At 50.4% G+C, this 20,000-nt stretch overlaps 1 protein-coding gene across 1 annotated transcript in view; it reads right to left on the minus strand.

Annotated features, from left to right (window-relative positions):
• LOC135242643 (pleckstrin homology domain-containing family A member 7-like) overlaps positions 1 to 20,000 on the minus strand; it is a 113,798-nt gene that overhangs the window by 9,239 nt on the left and 84,559 nt on the right. The window contains exons 11-23 of the mRNA XM_064313797.1: positions 18,883 to 19,435; positions 16,895 to 16,978; positions 15,664 to 15,786; positions 12,834 to 12,887; positions 10,992 to 11,060; positions 9,917 to 9,997; positions 9,409 to 9,558; positions 8,432 to 8,543; positions 7,913 to 8,118; positions 6,921 to 7,112; positions 6,195 to 6,312; positions 5,760 to 5,852; positions 3,985 to 4,223 (exon numbers count right to left, since the gene is read on the minus strand). Of these exons, the coding sequence (XP_064169867.1) occupies positions 3,985 to 4,223; positions 5,760 to 5,852; positions 6,195 to 6,312; positions 6,921 to 7,112; positions 7,913 to 8,118; positions 8,432 to 8,543; positions 9,409 to 9,558; positions 9,917 to 9,997; positions 10,992 to 11,060; positions 12,834 to 12,887; positions 15,664 to 15,786; positions 16,895 to 16,978; positions 18,883 to 19,435 (2,074 nt within the window). The remainder of the gene's footprint in view (positions 1 to 3,984; positions 4,224 to 5,759; positions 5,853 to 6,194; positions 6,313 to 6,920; positions 7,113 to 7,912; positions 8,119 to 8,431; positions 8,544 to 9,408; positions 9,559 to 9,916; positions 9,998 to 10,991; positions 11,061 to 12,833; positions 12,888 to 15,663; positions 15,787 to 16,894; positions 16,979 to 18,882; positions 19,436 to 20,000) is intronic.

Below are 20,000 nucleotides of genomic sequence, written 5' to 3' on the forward strand. Positions count from 1 at the left end.
GTTCGCATGAATGTGTGCACGTGTGTGTGTCGGTATGTGTGTAGGCATTTGCATGAATGTGTGTGTGTGGGTATTCATGTAGGCATTTGCATGAATGTGTGTGTGTGTGCATGTGTGTTTGTGGGTACATATGTAGGCATCTGCATGAATGTGTGTGTGTGTGGGTATGTGTGTAGGCATTTGCTTGAATGTGCGTGCGTGTGGGAATGTGTGTGTGTGTGTGTAGGTATGTGTGAGACCCACAGAGAAGAGGAATAACTTCTCTAACGTCTCTCCAGAACAGCATCTCTGCACTGAACACCAGCGCCAAACCAAATGCATCTCAGCAAAACCCCACTTGCTCCATGCTGTGCTACACCGCCTACTGATCTCAGCTACCCTTCCCATGTGTCATGAAGAAAATATGCACATCCATTAAAAGTATATTTGAAAGTATTATTTCCTCTATTTACAGCAATTAAAGAAGCCTGGATCATAGCGTGTGTGCTGTTTTCACATCTATAGGTGTTTCACCTGCATCTATAGGAGATCACACATTGTACAAACCTGCATCTATAGGAGATAAAATGTATACAAACCTCCATCTATGGGTGCTTAAACGTATACAAACCTGCATCTATAGAAGATAAAACATGTGCAAGCCAGCATCTATAGGTGTTTAAACATGTACAAACCTGAATCTATAGATTAAACATGTACAACCCTGCACACACACACACACACACACACACACACAGACACAAACACATGCACACAGACACAACCACATGCACGTGTGCACACACGAACACATGCGCACAAACACACATGCATGCACGCGCAGACACATGCACACACAAACATGCAAAAAATCTGCTAAGGAATTGTAGAGTGTGCAGCTGACATAAGCATGCATTAATCATTCCAGGAAAGGTCAAAGGTCATCCATTTTCAAAGGGATCCCTCCACTTCACACGTCAGGTGCTCTAGCTACACGCTACACAGAAACTGCACCGTATTCATACAATAGTAGTAAAGAAGCACAAGGTGAGCACTTATTCATTAGCAAATTGTTTTATTCATTTATTAAGTGCAAAACTCTACATATTATAAAGTAACTTTCGTGCTGTCCGGCTGATATTCCGTCTGCAGATTATTGGATGATTGCATGCATTTCACTCTGTTAATCACTGTGAGTGCAGTCCCATCATTAGTCATATCCCATGATGCAACAGGTGCTGCTAATACTACAGGAAGTTCCCCAAGGAGACCTCTCTTCACACAGAGCGCGTTCTGTTGTTCAACTGCATCTGTCCGTCAACCGCAATGACCACCCGTATGGTGATTAAAGGAGTGAGTGTCACTTACCCCCCCCCCCCCGCCCGACATGACAAATTCTACCAAATGTAAAAACTTCCTGAAGGTCCAATGGAGTTCATGTAGTTAAAAAGTTTTTAAAAAAATAAAATGTAGAAAAAATGTTCAATTAATAAAAATAGATACTAATTGTTTTTTCAAAAGCATGTCAACGTGCAAGACCTCTCTGCGTGTTATTAGGCACACACACACACACACACACGTGTCGTACATTCCAAGCAAAACTGGATTTCTTTTCAGGTGCATTACAGAGCAGTGAGAGGGAATGCACTGTGCTCTCTTACGCATGACACACGCAATGTGAAAAATAGCCAAAGGCACCGCTGTCACATAACTACATGCGATCAACCGGGATAAGGGAGAGGGCAGAGGTCAAAGGTTAAAGGTCATTATCAAATCCCAGCTCATCCTCGTTCAGGTCATCGCAGGCTTACGAGGGGTTAGGAGTGACTGGGACCAGAGGGGCGGTGGGAAAGGAGAGATGCATTGTGGGAAACGGGGGAGAGTGCACTTCATATTTTTTTGTTTTAAGGCCAGGTAGGGGCCCCTGTGTGAGGAAGAGGAGGAGGAAGAAGGGGGTGAGGCCAGTACTCGCAAGATGCAGCCAGGAGGTGAGGGGGCGGAGTTTGATGCTGAAGACACTGTGGGTGTGGTTTATGACAGTGCAGGAGGAGAGAGGGATAGACAAAGAGGAGTGAAGCTTTGGGGGGGGGGGGGGGTAGGGTGGTGGCACCTGTTGGGCACAAATCACCCCTGGATCAGTGGAGGGGGGGGGGGCTGGCAGGCAGCAGACAGGGTGAGTTAGAGACAATTGAGTTTCAGAGTAATGAACCCATCGCACATCCATCAGCGGGACCCAGCCGGCCCCAGACAGGTCAGCCGCCGTACCGCCATACCGCCATACCGCCAAGCCTCCCAGAGGCCGCCGCTCCAGCCGCGATTTACGGGCCCGGCGATAAAGCGCCACAGAACGAGCCGACGGCGGCTAAACGCTGCTTCAGCTGCTTCAGCTGCTCCAGCTGCGCGATTTACGAGCGAACTGAGAGAGAGGAGCACCCTCCAGAGCGTGTGTGTGTGTGTGTGTGTGTGAGTGAGTTGTGTGTGGAGTGTGTGTGTGTGAGTGTGTGTGAGTGTGTGTGAGTGTGTGAGTGTGTGTGAGTGTGGTGTGTGAGTGTGTGTGTGAGTGTGTGTGTGAGTGTGTGTGTGTGTGAGTGTGTGTGAGTGTGTGGTGTGGTGAGTGTGTGTGGTGGTGTGAGTGTGTGTGTGAGTGTGTGTGAGTGTGTGTGTGAGTGTGTGTGAGTGAGTGGTGTGTTGGATGGTGTGAGTGAGTGGGTGTGTGTGAGGTGTGTGTGTGTGTGGAGTGTGTGTGAGTGAGTGTGTGTGAGTGTGTGTGAGTGTGTGTGTGATGTGTGTGAGTGTGTGTGTGAGTGTGTGAGTGTGTGTGTGGTGTGTGTGTGGAGTGTGGTGTGTGTGTGTGTGTGGTGTGTGTTGAGTGTGTGTGTGAGTGAGTGTGTGTGAGTGTGTGTGTGAGTGTGTGTGTGTGTGTGTGTGAGTGTGTGTGAGTGAGTGTGTGTGAGTGTGTGTGTGAGTGTGTGTGTGAGTGTGTGTGAGTGTGTGTGTGAGTGTGTGTGAGTGAGTGTGTGTGAGTGTGTGTGTGAGTGTGTGTGAGTGTGTGTGTGTGAGTGTGTGTGTGTGTGTGTGTGAGTGTGTGTGTGTGTGTGTGTGTGAGTGTGTGTGAGTGTGTGTGTGTGTGTGTGAGTGTGTGTGAGTGTGTGTGTGAGTGTGTGTGAGTGAGTGTGTGTGAGTGTGTGTGTGTGTGTGTGTGAGTGAGTGTGTGTGAGTGTGTGTGTGTGTATGAGTGTGTGTGTGTGCGTGTGTGTGTGAGTGTGCCTGTGTGTGAGTGTGTGTGAGTGTGTGTGTGTGTGTGGGGTGTGAGTGAGTGTGTGTGAGTGTGTGTGTGTGTATGAGTGTGTGTGTGTGCGTGTGTGTGTGAGTGTGTGTGTGTGTGTGCGTGTGAGTGTGTGTGCGTGTGCGTGAGTGTGTGTGTTTGGGGGGGGGGGGGGGGGGGGGGCAGCTGGCTGACATCTGTGAGAACCATATGACCCCGGCGGCGTGGTGGGGGGGGGGGAGTGCTTCCCCACTCCTGACGCTGCTCAATTTCAGTCTTCCAATCGTAAATCAAACAATTCAAATGCTCATTTTGCACCATGTATATCAAATCTATATAAAATATAACTCTATAATTGCAGTTTGAAAATAGGCATTTTGGTGATTTTTTATAAATAGCGACGTACATCATATTTTTTGTCCCTCCTCGTGAGGGAAAGAAAAGATCGATCGAGGCTGGACTGTCTTCCCCTTTTCTCTTAGCGGTAAATTCAGAAGCCTTCATCCTTCTGCTGCAGCCGCTCAGCTCCTCTTCACAGAGCTGAGCGCACCGCACGCGCTCAGTTCACCTGCTACAGGCCACGCCCCCAAACATGCTAACGGCGCTGCGCTATCGGGACAGGCAGAGATTAATATTAATATCTCATATTATCTGCGTGACGCTCTCAGTAGGGGGGAGGGGGGGACAAGGGGGTGGGGGGGTCAGAGTTAGTAATGGAAGTTTTGGCAGTGCTAACGTACTGAGCCCAGGTCTGCAGGGTGGGACCGGGAGGCGTGGCCAGGGGCGTGGCCGGGGGCGTGGCCAGGGGCGGGGCGGGAGGCGGGGCGGAGCTCCCCCTGGCTCAGGGTCCTCTTGCGCTCCCGGACCAGGGCCTTCTGGTGCCTCTTCATCCGCTCCAGCTGCTCCTCCGCGCTCATGCGCCCCCTCTGAGCGGGGACGTCCCCCGAGTACAGCTGCTCCAACGCACTCTTAGGCCTCTCTGAGAGGGGGGGGGGGGCGAGAGAGGGGGAGGAGGGGGAGGAGGGGGGGAGGGGGGGGAGAGAGAGAGGGGGGAGGGGGAGAGGAGAGGGGGGGGAGGGGGAGAGGAGGGGGGGGGAGGAGAGAGAAGAGGAGGGAGGAGAGAGGGGGAGGGGGGTGTGGGGGGAGAGAGAGAGAGATGGGGAGAGAGAGGGGGGAGAGAGGGAGAGAGAGAGCCAGAGTGTGAATTTGGGACAGGGTTTCAGAGAGGGAAATAAAAGAAAAAGTGAGGGACAGAGTGAACAGAGGGAATGAGAGAGATAAAGAATGATGAAGAAAGAGAGGGAGAGCATGGGGCAAGAAAGAGAAAAAGTGCAACAGTAGAAGAAGTGAGAGAAGAGACTGAGAAAGTTTTGAAAAATCTCTCCACAGGGTATGGAGGGCTGTGGAGGCCAGAGTAAAGCAGCATCTCATGTAACAGCACCGGGCGGTCAGAGCAGCACAGCACACAGCTCAGAGTTGTGTTTGTGGAAGGCGTGTTCCGAGAGTGAGATAAAAAGAAATAGTGGTGGTGGTGTGTAAGAGTGTGTGTGTGTGTGTGTAGAGAGAGTGAGAAGGTGTGAGAGTGGTGTGTGTGAAAGAGAGGGAGAGCTGGGAGAGAATGTGTGTGTTGTGTAGTGAGAGAGAGAGTGAGTGAGGAAGAGTGAGAAAGGGTGTGTGTGAGAGTGTGTGGTGGTGATGTGGTGTGGGTGTGGTGGAGTAGTGAGTGAGTGTGTGTTTAAAGTGTGTGTGAGAGGTGTAGGTGTGTGTGTGAAGTGGTGTGTGTATGTGAGTGTGCTATGGTGTGTGTGTGAGTGAGGTGTGTGTGTGTGAAGATAGTGTGGTGTGTGTGTGTGTGTGTGAGAGTGTGGTGTGTGTGATGTGTGTGTGTGGAGAGAGTTTTGTGGTGTGTGTGAGTAGAGAGTGTGTGTGTGTGTGTGTGAGTGAGTGTGTGTGTGTGTGTGAGAGTGTGTGTGGATGTGAGTGTGTGTGTGTGTCAGCGTGTGTGAGGCAGAGATGAGAGAGAGGGTTTGAGTCTGAGGGTGAGTATGTGTGTGTGTAGGTTGGTGAGTGAAGTGAGGGTGAGTGTGAGTGATGTGTGTGTGTGTGTGTGTGAAGAGACGATGAGTGAGTGTGTGTGATCGTGGGTGTGTGTGTATGATGAGTGATAGGTGTGTGTGTGAGTGAGTTGAGTGAGTGTGTGTGTGGTGTGTGGTGATGAGAGGAGTGGTGGTGTGTGTGTGTGTGTGAGTGAGTGAGTGAGTAAGTGAGTGAGTGTGTGTGTGTGAGAGAGAGTGAGTGAGTTAGTGTGTGTGTGTGAGAGAGTGTGTGTGTGTGTGTGTGTGTGTGAGTGAGAGTGGTGGTGGTGCATGATGTGTGAGTGATGTGAGGAGAGTGTGTGTGCGTGTGTGTGGTGTGGAGGTGTGTGGTATGTGTGTGTGGTCTGGGTGTGGGATTGTGTGTGTGTGTGTGTGTGTGTGAGAGATTGTGTGTGTGCGTGTGTGTGTTCTAAGCCGTACCTTCAGGCCAGACATAGGAGCCGTTCTTCTGAGGGTCACATATGATGAAATGCTGTCTGTTTGGTTCAGTATTGAAGTCGAGCCGGTCAGACCTGAACAGAGCCAGAGAACATGAAGGCCCAGTTCTGACTGCACTGAACACACACTACCCTGCACAGCGGTACAAGCCTGCAGACGCCAGTTAGCGACAGACCACCCACCCGCTAACATCAGACATTCAGCTTAGAAACAGCATTACCACATATAAATATCATCACATTAAAACCGCCCACAATATCAGCAGGGATGTATCATTCAAACTAAGCCTCAGTCACTATAAGCTTAAGTATGTCCTTTATGGAAAATAGAAATACAACAAAAGTATTATTTATTATAGGGGAAACAGACATCAGATGTCCCGAGCCCCAGTTTTTGGAGGGTCTTCGGGCCCTTACCTCTGCTTGGAAGGGTCTGGTAGCCTCCCTTGGGCCCCTGGGGGCCCAGATGCAGCGGCCCCGTCGGGCCCCCCAGGACCCAGAGCTCCGGCTCACTGATGCAGGACCGCAGCTCCACCTGAGGAGCGGGAAAAACAGCGGGGGGGTCAACGTCAAGCGGAACTCTCTCTCCGACAGAGCAATTCACACACGAGGGGGGGCAGAGGGAGGGAGGCTCGGAGAACAGAGGAGAGAGGGACACAGAGTGAGAGTGGATACATGAGATAAAGAGCTAAGAACTCAACCTCAACCTCAACTGAGCTAGTTTTGGGGGGAAAACACTGGCAAAAAAGTATTTCCTTCAAAAGAGGAAATGAGGGACTTCGAGGAAATGCAGCGGAGTTCCTGGAAAATGGCGGGATTCAGAAAGGGACGGTGCAGCAGAACTCGCTCGCAATTTACACACGGGGTGAGGGGGAGGGGGAGAGAGGAGAGGAGAGAGGGAGGGGGAGGGAGGAGAGGAGAGGGGAGGGGAGAGAGGAGAGGGGAGGGGAGGAGGGAGGGAGGAGAGGGAGAGGGAGGGGAGAGGAGGGAGGAGGAGAGAGGAGAGGGGGAGAGAGGGAGGAGGAGGGAGGGGAGAGGAGGGGGAGAGGGAGGGGGGAGAGGGGAGGGGGAGAGAGGAGAGGGGAGAGAGAGGGGAGGAAAAACGGAGGAAAATGGCGGCATGGCGAGCCGCTCGGCGCTGACCCTGTGGTCGCCGTTGACGCCCTGGCCGATCTCGCGGTCGCGCTTCCTCTCGTCGGACTGGCGCTTCAGGCCGCGCACGGACGTGTGGCGGATGACGGACGCCTCCTTGGGCAGGGGGGGCACGGCCGGGGGGTGCTCCTCGGGGCTGTAGAGCTGGGGGAGGGGGGGTCTGGGCGGGGCGTCGTCTTCCACCTGCGGACGCCGACGCACACAGACGCAGCGTCAAAGCTGCCGCAGCCCTGGCATCTACTCAAAGGCCCCCCCACCCCACCCTACTGGGTAAATTTACTGAAATTCAATTCATTAAGTTAAAGAATTTCCAAAATGTTCCATGATTTTTTAATCAATCGATTGAATTCACATTAATTCCCTGAATTGGCTGAACGCAAATGGGTCTGGGCGACATAGCTCAGGAGGTAAGAGCGGTTGTCTGGCAGGTGGATGGTTGCCGGTTCGATCCCCCACCCTGGGCGTGTCGAAGTGTCCCCGAGCAAGACACCTAACCCCTAACTGCTCCCAAGGAGCTGACTGGTACCTTGCATGGCAGCCTGAATGAGAGGCATCAATTGTAAAGCGCTTTTGGATAAAAAGCGCTATATAAATGCAGTCCATTTACCATTTACCATCTGACCCGAACCCTAGCATGTTAGGGCACCATAAGCATCTTTAGCATAGCTAGCATCGTTAGCAGTCGTATCTCCCATGAGCTGAATAAAAATTCTCTGAAAGAGTACTGTCTTTAGCATTCAAATTTCCCATAAGTTGAACCAGCATTCACTGCAGGAGTGCTGTTAGCATAGTTAGCATGGTTAGCGTTCGTATCTCCCATTAGCCAAACTAACATTCACTGCAAGAGCGCCGTTAGCATAGTTAGCATGGTTAGCATTCGTATCTCCCATTAGCCAAACTAACATTCACTGCAGGAGTGCCGTTAGCATAGTTAGCATGGTTAGCATTCGTATCTCCCATGAGCTGTGCTCCTCTGTACTCACCCACTGCGGCTCGGGCTGGTACAGCGCGGAGGCCTGGAGGACTCGGGCCTGCTGCTGCAGCAGAGGCTGGGGGGACGGGGTGTCCGGGCTGGGCTGGGCGGGGCTAAGGTGCGGGCTCCGGGTGGAGGGCCTGGTCTCCCCCACAGATGCACTCAGGGACATGGAAGGCACCGAGGACATCGATATGGAAGGCACGAGTTTCCTCTCTGCTCACACCCACGCGCACATATATACACACACACACACACACACACACACACACACACACATACACACATTTACACACACATACATACACACACACACACACACGCACGCACGCACGCATACACACACACACACACACATACGGGTATACACATGCATGCACACACACACACACACAAACACATACATATGTACAAATACATACACACACACGTAAGTATCTGGTGCTTGTGTATAAATGATATGCAATGCATTCTGTACACACCCTTAACCCCCACACTGAAAGCTCAGCAGGTAAACCCCCCCTCTCACCTGGGTTCTTCACAGAGTTGATGGTGACTTGGTAGTGGGATTTACTGGAGCTGAGTCCTGCCATCACATCCTCAATCCTCCACAGCTCCCTGCGAATCTGTTCTTTTTCCTGCTGCAAAAACACAAGGACGACCAAACACATCTTTACCCTACAGCCACTCCACACTGGCAACCCACGGCAATCAGAGCACCTCACAACGCCCTAACTCCGAGGACTGGAGCTCTCCACACAGCAGAGAGCCTTCACAAACTGCACCTCAAACCCTGACCACATGTGTGCAACCATGGACCATATGGAGGGCAGCTGAGAGGATGCACTGAAAGCCAGCTGTCTCACCTGAGCAGAAGGTCGCCCAGCTGGTCTGCAGAGCACCTCAACCACACTCGCCTGCTAAATCCCAGGCATGACTCTCTCCTCCAGCCCAGAGAGCTCGTGCACAGCGTAAACACAGGCAACCGCACAGACACACGCTAACAGGAGGTGCAGACAGGCCAGATGGCCGTCATTGGGAAGGGCCAGGCGACCAGTCAGGCTAGTCATTAAGTGCACAAGGATGGGGCCAGGCTGGATAAAGCAAGAGCACAGGCAAGTGCAGGACAGTCTTTAAGCGTCCACACGGAGAGAAGGTCTGCCGCCCACCACAGGTCCTGCAGGCCTCATTAAGCTCGCACCAGGCACGATCAGCACAGCTAGTAAACTCACACCAGCCAGATCCATCTCTGTAAGCCAGACAGCACAGCACAGAGCAGCACAGCTCATTAAAGCACAGCACAACACAACACAGAGCAGCACAACACAGATCAGCCCAGCACAACACAGCACAGATCAGCACAGCTCAGTAAAGCACAGCACAACACAGCACAGATCAGCACAGATCACTGAAGCACAACACTAATCAGGGGCGGGGCGGGGTGGGGCGGGACTGGTTTGGTCGGGGCGGGACGGGGCGGGGCGGGGCGGAGCCGGTCAGGCTCACCGTGGAAACGCGGGAGATCTCTGCGCGGATGTGCACCACGTCCTCCTGCAGGAGGCGCTGCTGGTAGGCGATCTTCTCGGCGTGGGTGGGCTGGTCCCGGTACTGCTCCATCTGCTGGTGGGACACGTCCAGCACAGACTCCAACTTGTCCTGGAGAGAGGAGGAGGAGGAGCCGGAGGAGCAGGAGGAGGAGGAGGTGCAGAAGGAGGTGGTCACAGACAGAACAGGTGCGGCCCGGGCCCAGCCAGTGACCTCCAATATTTATTCAGACAGATTTATTCACCGTTCACTGTATTTACATTATTTACAGAGCAGGAGACCACACCTCCAGTGAATCCTGCACACCTGAATCATATTTATTGATCCTGAATGTGAGGACAGGGGACATTTTCACTCTGCAGCTATTGTGCATTTCAAATGCTTCTCAAGTTTTTTAGAGCATGGCGAAGTTTGGAACTCTACCTTATCCCAGTACAGCCACACACCCGAGGGAGGAGAGATTTGGTACCTTATCCTCCTTCAGTGTCCGAATCCTGGTCTCCAGGTCCTGCAGGATCTTGTCCTGCTCACACAACCTGCTCAGCTCCACCTGCAGAGGGGACCCCAGCACAACAGCTGCAGGTGAGCTGCATTTCTGCAGCTACGCTTTTTCCACGGGGTGCCAGCCTTCCCTGGCTGACAGATTTCACTGTGAAATATTCATATCGTAACTCCTCTCCATGGCAACAGCACCTGTACGCATCACACCCTCCTGAGCTTCGTTAGTCATTAATTAAGCCCCGCCCCCCCTTCCCCTTAATGAAGAGCCCACAACCGTTTGTCCTCGCCGATTAATTAAAGGCTTTGAAGACGTAATGAAGCTAAAGACGCACGCTTCCTAGGGTTTGTTTACACCCTCTGTGATCAGACAGAAGCAGAAATCTTTCTTTTCTTCTGAGAAAAAAAAAAAACGAGTTGGAGACGTTAAAAACAAAAACTCAGCTGGAGAAAGAACTGATGAAAGACTGCTGCTCGGTCTAGCGCCTTTCCAGAGCAGCCCGCCGCTCCTTCCCCCGCTCTGTTTACCCTCCCGTTAAATTAATAATTAAACTGTTTTTATTTCGCCGCAGTAATATTGTTGTTGTTAATGACATCAAATATTCATCACTCAGACAAATAAACCAGCGATCTTATAAATTGTTAAAGTGGAACAATGCTAATGATGGATCTTTCCGAAGCCGATCCACCTCTGATAACACGGAGGGGCCAAGACTTCAAAAATCAAACTGAAAAATTTAAGAGCTCGAATATAAATCCCATTGCATGTATTTTTCTCTTTAAATTGGGAGCTGGAGAGAGAAAGGCTGTTTCGTCTGTTTGTCTGTCCGCCTGCTCAGCTCTTCCCTAATGGATCCGTCTGCATGTTTGTTTGTTTCTCTGGTTTTGTTTACCAACCATAACCACGGAGATAAGAAATATATATTCCTCACTGTGGGACAGGACGTGAGCAGCAGGGTGAAAAACAATATTCATAACAAATAAAGTATTTTGTGTAAGTGTACTGGGTGGCAGGGTTGAAAAATGTATTTCGTACTCGTACTTACATCAACATCACTTTCGGCAATTTTGAGAGGCTTTGCCGACCTGTCTCTTAGGGTTTCACGTCCAGTTACCTAAGACAGCCAATAAACACAAAGATGCTCAGATGTTTCCTGGACTCCACTTTTCAATTATCAAGGTGACGTGGAAGAACTTCTACAAAGAACAACGAACCCGAGATAACACCACACAGCACACAAATCCAAAATAAAGTTCACACTGTCTTTTTTTTTTTTTTTTTTACCCTTTTCAGCACTTCAGTGTTTTATAAGGAGCCATCTTTTCACATCTTCACAGGAGTGTGATTTTCAGTGCAAACTACAGACGCCGAGGACCCAGAGCAGGAGAAGCAGCGTAAATGCAGTGCAGTGTAACGCTGTGAGAAGCCACATTAGAGAGCGGCTCTGTGTGTTTCAGGGGAAGCAGGAACGAGGCACAGCCACGCGGCTGCCCTTCTCCAGAAAGGCCCTTCTGGCTTTGATGACTACGCCCTTCCAGCGTTCCCATGGGAACCAGAGGACAGCCCTGTGGGACAGAAGGCGTCTCCTCTCCCAGTGTTCCCAGTGAACAGCTTAAAGTCCAGGATTACGGGGGGAAATTTCACCACACTCAGCGAGCAGAGTTGAGCTCGTCAGCCCAATCAGCGACACGGCGTCTGAGGTCAGCCATTTCACTGGGTGACACGCCAAGGAGGAGGAGCCGGCGATGCTAACGATCGCCGCTGAACCAGCACACGCTCACCAGGGCGCTCAGAGGGGGAGGCCATTCCCAGCCACGTTTCTCACGGTCTGTGCGCCAAAAGTTTTGCAGAAAAAAAAGGTTTTGCGCAATGGTAAGCCTTTTTTATTTTACTGCTGAAATGAACAGCTCTGCAGGTCCATACGAAAAGCTGGAGTATTTGCTGCTGAAATTCGGAGCTTCAGCGTGCAGAACAACCCACCAGAGGGCACCCTCGCCCTTGGCAGAACTTTGCGGTGGATGATGGGAGATGAAGTCCGCACGTTATGAACTTCAACTCCCATAAGCACCAATATGTTTAGCTCGCAAGTTGCACACCAATCAAAGCTTAATTGTGCACTTGATCAGCATACATTGTCAGTGTCCATCAAATATAAACGATGCAATCTGTGCTGGGGTAAACTAAATTACTAAGGAGCACTTTCAGAAGGGGCCAGCTCTTGTACAACAGTGCTGAAATATTATTTTTGTCAAATCACTCATGACATGACCATTGCAACACATGTCACTTTGTGTACAATGCATCACAGATTAAATGAACACATTAAACACCAGAATGTTGTTATTCACATACACCTGCCAGAGAGAGGGAGAGGTTAGGCCAGAGAGAGAGAGAGAGGTTAAGCCAGAGAGAGAGGGAGAGGTTAGACAGAGAGAGAGAGGTTAGGCCAGAGAGAGAGAGGGAGAGGTTAGGCCAGAGAGAGAGAGGGAGAGGTTAGGCCAGAGAGAGAGAGGGAGAGGATAGGCCAGAGAGAGAGAGAGAGGGAGAGGATAGGCCAGAGAGAGAGAGAGAGAGGTTAGGCCAGAGAGAGAGAGGGAGAGGTTAGGCCAGAGAGAGAGAGAGGGAGAGGATAGGCCAGAGAGAGAGAGAGGGAGAGGATAGGCCAGAGAGAGAAGGGAAAGGTTAGGCCAGAGAGAGAAAGGGAGAGGTTAGGCCAGAGAGAGGAGCGGTTAGGCCAGAGAGAGGGAGGGAGAGGTTAGGCTAGAGAGAGAGAGAGAGAGGTTAGGCTAGACAGAGAGAGAGAGGTTAGGCTAGAGAGAGAGAGAGAGAGGTTAGGCCAGAGAGAGAAAGGGAGAGAAGGGGAGGATGCTGGGTTGCCAGATCTCACCTTCAAATCCAGATACTCCAGGTCCTTCTTCATTTGTGTGTAGGTATCATCGGCCTTTAGGGGAACAGTGGAGAGACAGATCACACATAACCCAGCAGCACACACAACAGCTGTTCCCAGTCCCCCCCCTCCCACCCTCCACCCCCCCTTTTCACTGCATAAACCATCAGCATGAGAACTGCCACTGGCAGCACTTACCAAGCACACATTCTGAGCGTGGAATGATTATGGATTCTGCTCATGCTGTTTTGCATCATTTTCTCCAATCGCATACATTTACAGCACTGACTGAATTACAAGGGTTAGGAAGGGCCGGTTATACATAAAAGAAAAATAATCTAATCTACTTATTTGGCTACCTACAAATATTCTGCCATTCATAATAACTAAAGCTGCGGGTTGGGTGTTATTTTCTCGAGAACGTAAAATGCTTAGCTCAGCAGGGTTTAGTTAGAGTCTCTGTGGGGGGGGGGGGGCTGTTCTGACGCATTCCAGCATAGTAACATCTCCTAGGTGACTGCACGTCAAAGTATGACGGACTGCACAACACGGTAAGTCAACAACAAAAACGTCACTTCTGAACTCAGCCAGTGCAGGGGTCCCGTTCATAGTTTGGGCCTTTCACAACGTTCCACTGAGGCAATGACTAGATGAGCAACACCGCTGGGCGCCATTGTGGCTCCTCTGTGACCGGCAGACTGTAGAACACTGTGCTACAGGAGGCGGGGCCTCCTTGTGAGGGGGGGGGAGGGGCTTCCTCTGGTGTTCTCATGAGGCTGGGGCCTCCCTTAAGAGAACATCTGCTCCTGAGGTCACATTTCCACTGAGCTGAGAACAGTCTTAATGTGGGCCGTGGCTGGGACGTCCTCAAAGATTTTTTTCTTCAAATGCATGTGTGGTGGCCACCAGATAGCCCATGAAACCACGGTGTCCCTCTCTCATTCACTCAGTAGCTGGCAAACTGAACGAGTTGAATAAGTGGCTCCCCCCAAAATAACAGCAATACCTACATTTGACCACTAGATGGTGACAATTAGAGGAAACGTGTAAAAGGAGACGCATTAAAGCGATGCTTCCTGGAGTCTCTCACATACTTTCTTACTTTGTGGAGTGTCTCATATAATAGTAGTGATTGTTTGATTGGTAAAGGCAGTTGTGTTTGAAGAGGGATATTTTGGACACTTTTAAATGACCTGCCATCTTTACAATAGCAGATATCAGGACATTGGAAGGTTAGTGGTCTAAAGCAATAAAGCACACTTTTTAATGCCGTAATGCACTCAAACCTGCCATTGTAAAGCCAAAAAGCCCTCAGAAAACTCTAGAATATCGAAAGTGCCTAAAATATCTTTCACAGCACAAAAAAACTGTTAATCTAAAACTCCAGAAGCTGAACCATCCCTTTTGTCTCTGAATGGTACTTGCTCAGATCTTGTTTCTAGACCAGTCCACTTATCAACTAATTTAAAAAAAAGCAAATTTAGCAAGTTTAGATTTGGGGAGTGAACCTCAGCCTTCACCACTATAGGACACGATATCGATTCTTGAGGCAACGGTTCGGTATTTGGCAAGATCACAAATTTCGCTACGATACAATCCAAAACGATCTCACAGTGAAAGAAACGATGAAGATATATGATCCAGCTAACGCAATCCCATTACCGTGTACACATACAACCAAAATAAGGCTGAGACTGCAAAGCATTATTGACCTCAGGTTTAACAGAAGGAAAAACGGTCTGTGCAAGTGATGATGAGGACGAGTCGGAAACGTAAACAATGAGTGTTTCTGGAGAACAATCCACTATAAGATTATGGACATTAAAACAGACATTTTGCTACACTACATGACCAAAAGTATGTGGACACCTGACATCGAGCATGTCATCCAAAATTATGGGCATTAATATGAGTTGGTTCACCCTTTGTTGGTATAACAACCTCCACTCTAGTGGGAAGGCTTTATGCGAGATGTTGGAGCATTGCTGCTGGGATTTGCTTCCATTCAGCCAGAAGAGCATTAGTGAGGTTGGGTACTGATTGGGCAATTAGGCCTGGCTCGTAGTTGGCTTTCCAATTGATCCCAAAGGTGTTGGATGGGGTTGAGGTCTGGGCTCTGTGCAGGCCAGTCATGTTCTTCCACACCGTTTCTATATGGACCTCACTGTGTGCCTGGGGGCATCGTCATGCTGAAACAGGAAAGGGCCTTCCCCAAACTGTTAGGGAAGCACAGAATCATCTAGAATGTGATTGTTTGCTGGAGCATTAAGATTTGCCTTCACTGGAACGAAGGGGTCTAACTCAAAACATGAAAAAACAGACCCAGACCAAGGGGTATCCAGATACTTTTGGTCATACTTTTGGATCAGATCCTTGACCTTTGACCCGATACATCGATACTGATCAATGTATCGTTACGCCCCTAGTTCAGATTAGCATTTTTTCCCCCACAGACCAGTAATTTTAGGAATGCAAACAGCACAATGCCACTCCAGGCAGCAGTGTGGAAGTCACAGGCTTAAGTGAGCGGTTTGAAGCAAAAAAAGATTAATAAATAAAAAACACTTCACCAAAATGAAAAGGCATTTTAATGGCGCAGAGAGAGCAGGCCAAACAGCATCGCTACAGAGCGCTAAAGGTCAGCACAGCTAAAGCTGCAGCCCAGGCGTGAAATGAAGCATGGCGGCTAACGCTCTCATGCTAACAGACAAACAGCACCACATCACAGCTACAGCTACAATGGGACGTCCAGAACACACAAGGGCCCCATGGTACGCTCACAGTGGCAATGGGTGGGGGGAGGGAGGGGGGGGGGGAGTCCAGCCCTGACCTGAACGCGGAGGCCAGAGGGGCCGTTGTGCTGTTGCAGGTGGGCTAGCGCGTCGTTGCGCACGTTAGCCATCCTGGCCTGATGTCTCCTGAGCTGAATGAGCAGCAGGGTCAGCTCCTCGGGCTGCGTTGGTGGGTGGGGTGGGGGGGCAGAGAGAGGAGCGTTTATTCACAGCCTCCTGCCAGGAGCACCATTCCATAGGTGTCCACTAGGTGGCGCCAGAACGAGAGTCTGTGCCACCTTGGTCGACAGGACAGACCAGTACATTACCGTATCTATTACCACTTGAACGCAACACAAGCCTCCTTTACCACAGACCCACCCCAGCTGGAGGGGCACACTACTGACCAGCCTGTTACGTTTTATTCAGCTGCTGTACATCGTAGTCTAAACTTTGCAGAGCACAGGAAACGCATCACATTCCGGGCAGAACCGAAATCTCTGTAGCAGAAGTTTTCATTACAATGCCACAGTACTGATTTTCAATCGCTGTCGTCAATTTCAGCAGACTTTTACCACCGCGGGGAGGTCAATGACAGTCCTGTGAGCTGAACTTTACTCCCAGTCCCAGAATATCCCTGTCCGTGGATATTCATTAGTACTGTGCCAGCGGGGGAACATCAATCAATTCATTTTTTAATGCTAACATTGACTGGATTTGGGAATTGGGCGGTGGGTAAACCATGAGACTGTAAAGGGACTACAAAGGAAAAGGTTAATCGTTTATTTGAAATCCTGCTTTTTTAAAACGTGACTTAAGTTACGTTATCATGAGGCGTACCATTTTCATTTTAAAAATTAATGATAACTGGCCATCAGTGTCAAGATCCTATGGCTCGAAAACATATTAAAGACATAAAGTAGCTGATGATATCTGATTGGAGAGGTTCCGGCTAGCCATACAGCTATTTATCTAGCTAACGGACATCAAGGTGGCCCTGTCATATGGTAAAACACGTAATAGGGAAATGTGATTTCTGATCAATGAACAGATTAGAACATGAGCTTTATATTTTGAATGCTAGTGGCAGTTATCTAGGATACAGTGCCTATAAGATCGTAATTTACGAAACAAAGAAACAGAGAAAGAACAAGTTCAGTTAAATGCTTGCGTTTCGATGAGCACCTCCTGCAACTCTCAGCCAAGCGATACAGCGACGGGGAAATCTCAGGACTACATCACGTAGCCCAGCTGATATAGCGGAGGAGCGAGCGGTCCGGGGGTCCTTACCGTTTTACCGTGCAAACTGGGGGCGCTGACTGTGTGGGTGATGTAGCCGACGGGCGGCATCGAGCGCCGCTCTATGAGAGAGGTCTGCGGAAGAAAGACGACACAATAAATCAGACGGCACGACCATTTCTCCGTATGGACATAATATTACACGACTAGCTTCGATACAAAACCTTTCCCCCACGGGCAAATTGGAAGTGCTTAAGTCTCTGTCCAATAACACATTTCCCCAGAACATCATCTTTATTTTGGTGTCATCCTATCAAGAATTGGGATACCGTTTCAAAGGCCTTGTTTTAAAAACTGCGTAACGCGAGGAATAATGATCCATTTATTCATTTTGGCAAACGTGTTATCTGAACGAGCAACAGACGCGTGGCCACTCTAATTCCAGTCTAGTTTTTTTTTTTTTTTTGCTTTACATACAGAATCGCGGGTACAGAAAAAATCGACAAGCTTTAGAAGGACACAAACGACAAGAGATTTAATTAGTTACACATAAATTATCCCAAACCGGCTTTCTTAAAATAACATTTGTTTGCTACTAGCAAGAGAAGCAGTGATCCCCCTCGTGGAGCTATTCCCACGGCTCCGTGATTTTGCTGCATAATGGGTTTTTTATTTAAATTCGAGATCAGAGGAAAGAGGCAGTTGCTGGTATTTGAGAAAGGGGGTGTGCGCGAGGGCAGCCAGTGGCTCGTGGCACGCTGCCGCGGAGACGCACAAGGGAAGGTCAGAACATACTACGCACACAAGAAAAATCCGCATCCTCAGAAGTTGCTCTGAAGAGCTCCAGTACTTTCCCACAACCCAGCGCGATACATGGGTTTAACTCATTCAGTTATCTATACCCTTTATTCAGCTTCCTTTCATGGCAATTGCGCTTCTGTGAGAAACACGCTTCCCGCTTTGAACGTGGGTGTGTCGGCGCGTCGCCCAGCTCGTCTTTGTGAAAAACGCTAATTAGTGGGATTACTTTAACGGCGGCTGCAGCTGACGTATATGAGTTACTGGAAGAGGGACACGCTGTGTCACCGTTCACTCGGTGCGGATGGAGGGCAGATCTGCTGTGTGATTGGTGGAGAGCGGTGCAGTGATCTGGCAGCGTGGCGGGGCGTGCATGTGTGTGTGAGTGTGTGTGTGTGTGTGTGTATGAGTGTGTGTGTGTGCCTGTGTGAGCACGCATTTCCCAGCAGATGCAGCTGCTGGTTTGGGGGGTGGGGGGGAGGGGGGGGCTCTCGCTCAGCACATAGAGTGACAGAGAAGGTAGGCCATGTGAATCCCGCCCCCTCCCAAACCGGTGCTCGCCGGCCCGGACAAGACACTACAGAGGGGCGAGAAACTCTGGTGGGACGGGGAACTCAGCGGGATGCATTCTCACACACACGCGTTCCCATGGAGGGACTCCGGTACAGTTGCTATCCCATGATGCCCTGCACATCCACATCAGACCGCCACATACTTTAACACCCTTCAGACACCAGTAAAACCAGCCCCTGCAGAGGACTGATGATTTTTCAAAGAATTTTTTTTTTAACCAACATGATAGAACAAAAAAAGCCTTCTTTCATTATTACTGTACATTTGATTTTTGAACATTTCTCATTTGGAGATTCTCAGGGATCTGCAGGAGTGTTTTTCAGATTTTCCCAGTAAATAAAGAGGAAAAGTTTACAGATACACATAGCATCCAAGGACCTGTTTCACGAAGCAGGGTTACTGAGCTAGCAGGTAACTGCACTCAGTAAAACATGGAACCCTCCCAAATCTGGAACAGGGACTGAAGGCAAAAGAGCTGTTCTGGGTTCTACTCAGCGCAGTTACCCAGCTAACTCAGTAATCCCGCTTTGTGAAACCCCCCCCCAGGTCTGGTGTTACATTGGACCTACACTAAATGATGACCTTCGACCCCCCCCGCCCCCCATCCCAGCAGACGGCACGGGGGAGGAGATTTATGTTTCGGCGGTACGGCGGCTGCGCTGCCTCACCTTGGAGATCTGCGTGCGCAGTCGCCGCGGCGACGCGGAGGCGGGGACCTCCAGCGGGGGGGTCTGATCCAGGGGCCGCACGGTGACGCGGTCGGCGGGGGTGTGCGGCCGGCGGGGCGACGCCCCCTTAGAGGAGGGGGGGCCGGCCGACGAGGGGGGGACGTCGGAGGGGGAGGGGGGCACGGAGAGGGAGCGGGGCACGTCCAGGGACGCCCTGAAGAAGGCGGAGGGGGGGTCGGCGGCGGCGGCGGCCCCGGTGAAGACGGGCGCGGTGGGGCTGCCGTGGCGATAATGCTGCCGCTGCTGCCACTCGTAGAGCTGCCACACCATGCCCTCGCGGCTGGCCACCCGCTCGCCCACGGACATGCGCATGTGGCTCAGGCGGTCCTGCGCGTACTTGTACTCGCTCGGAAGGTTCCGCGGCGTGGGGGGAGAGCCCCCCCCGGGCGGGTGCAGGGGCATCTTCGGCAGGGACAGGTAGGCCTCCGCTCGGCTGCTTTTGGGCTGCGGGGGAGGGGTCGGCCGGAGGAGGACATGCTCGGACGACGGGAGGCTGAAATTAAAGCAGGAGGTCACGGTCAAAATCACTCTGCGACACATTTACTAACCTGCTGACCTACGGACTGAATTAAGGATCCACACCTTTTAAGATTTATATTTACTGATGGACATTTACTTAGGTACCTTGCTTCAGAGTGCAAAGACAAAGACAGACCAGTGTTTTGTAGTTGTTCCAATGACCTTTGGCATGCACTAATTGTACGTCGCTTTGGATAAAAGTGTCTGCCAAATAAATGTAATGTAATGTAATATCCCACCTGGGAATCAAACCAGCAACTCCTCATCCCCAGTTCACTAGCCATACTACCCAACCACCTAACAGGTACTGTGCCGCTTTAGCAATACAACACATACAAAACAGCTTTACATGTATAGGTGATGCCGCGTAATGCTTCAACCTTTTTATATATTTTAAATGCCCTGAGAAACAGCTGAGACTCTGAACCCTAAAAGCGCAGGAGACTGAAACTACAACAGGAAAGATTATTAAAAAAGATGCATTTTACTTTTGAAGAGATGTTCTGACATCATTCAATGCTGCAAACAGCTTACCCAGA

Source organism: Anguilla rostrata, chromosome 16, assembly GCF_018555375.3.
Source record: "Anguilla rostrata isolate EN2019 chromosome 16, ASM1855537v3, whole genome shotgun sequence".
NCBI classification, from domain to species: Eukaryota; Metazoa; Chordata; class Actinopteri; order Anguilliformes; family Anguillidae; genus Anguilla; species Anguilla rostrata.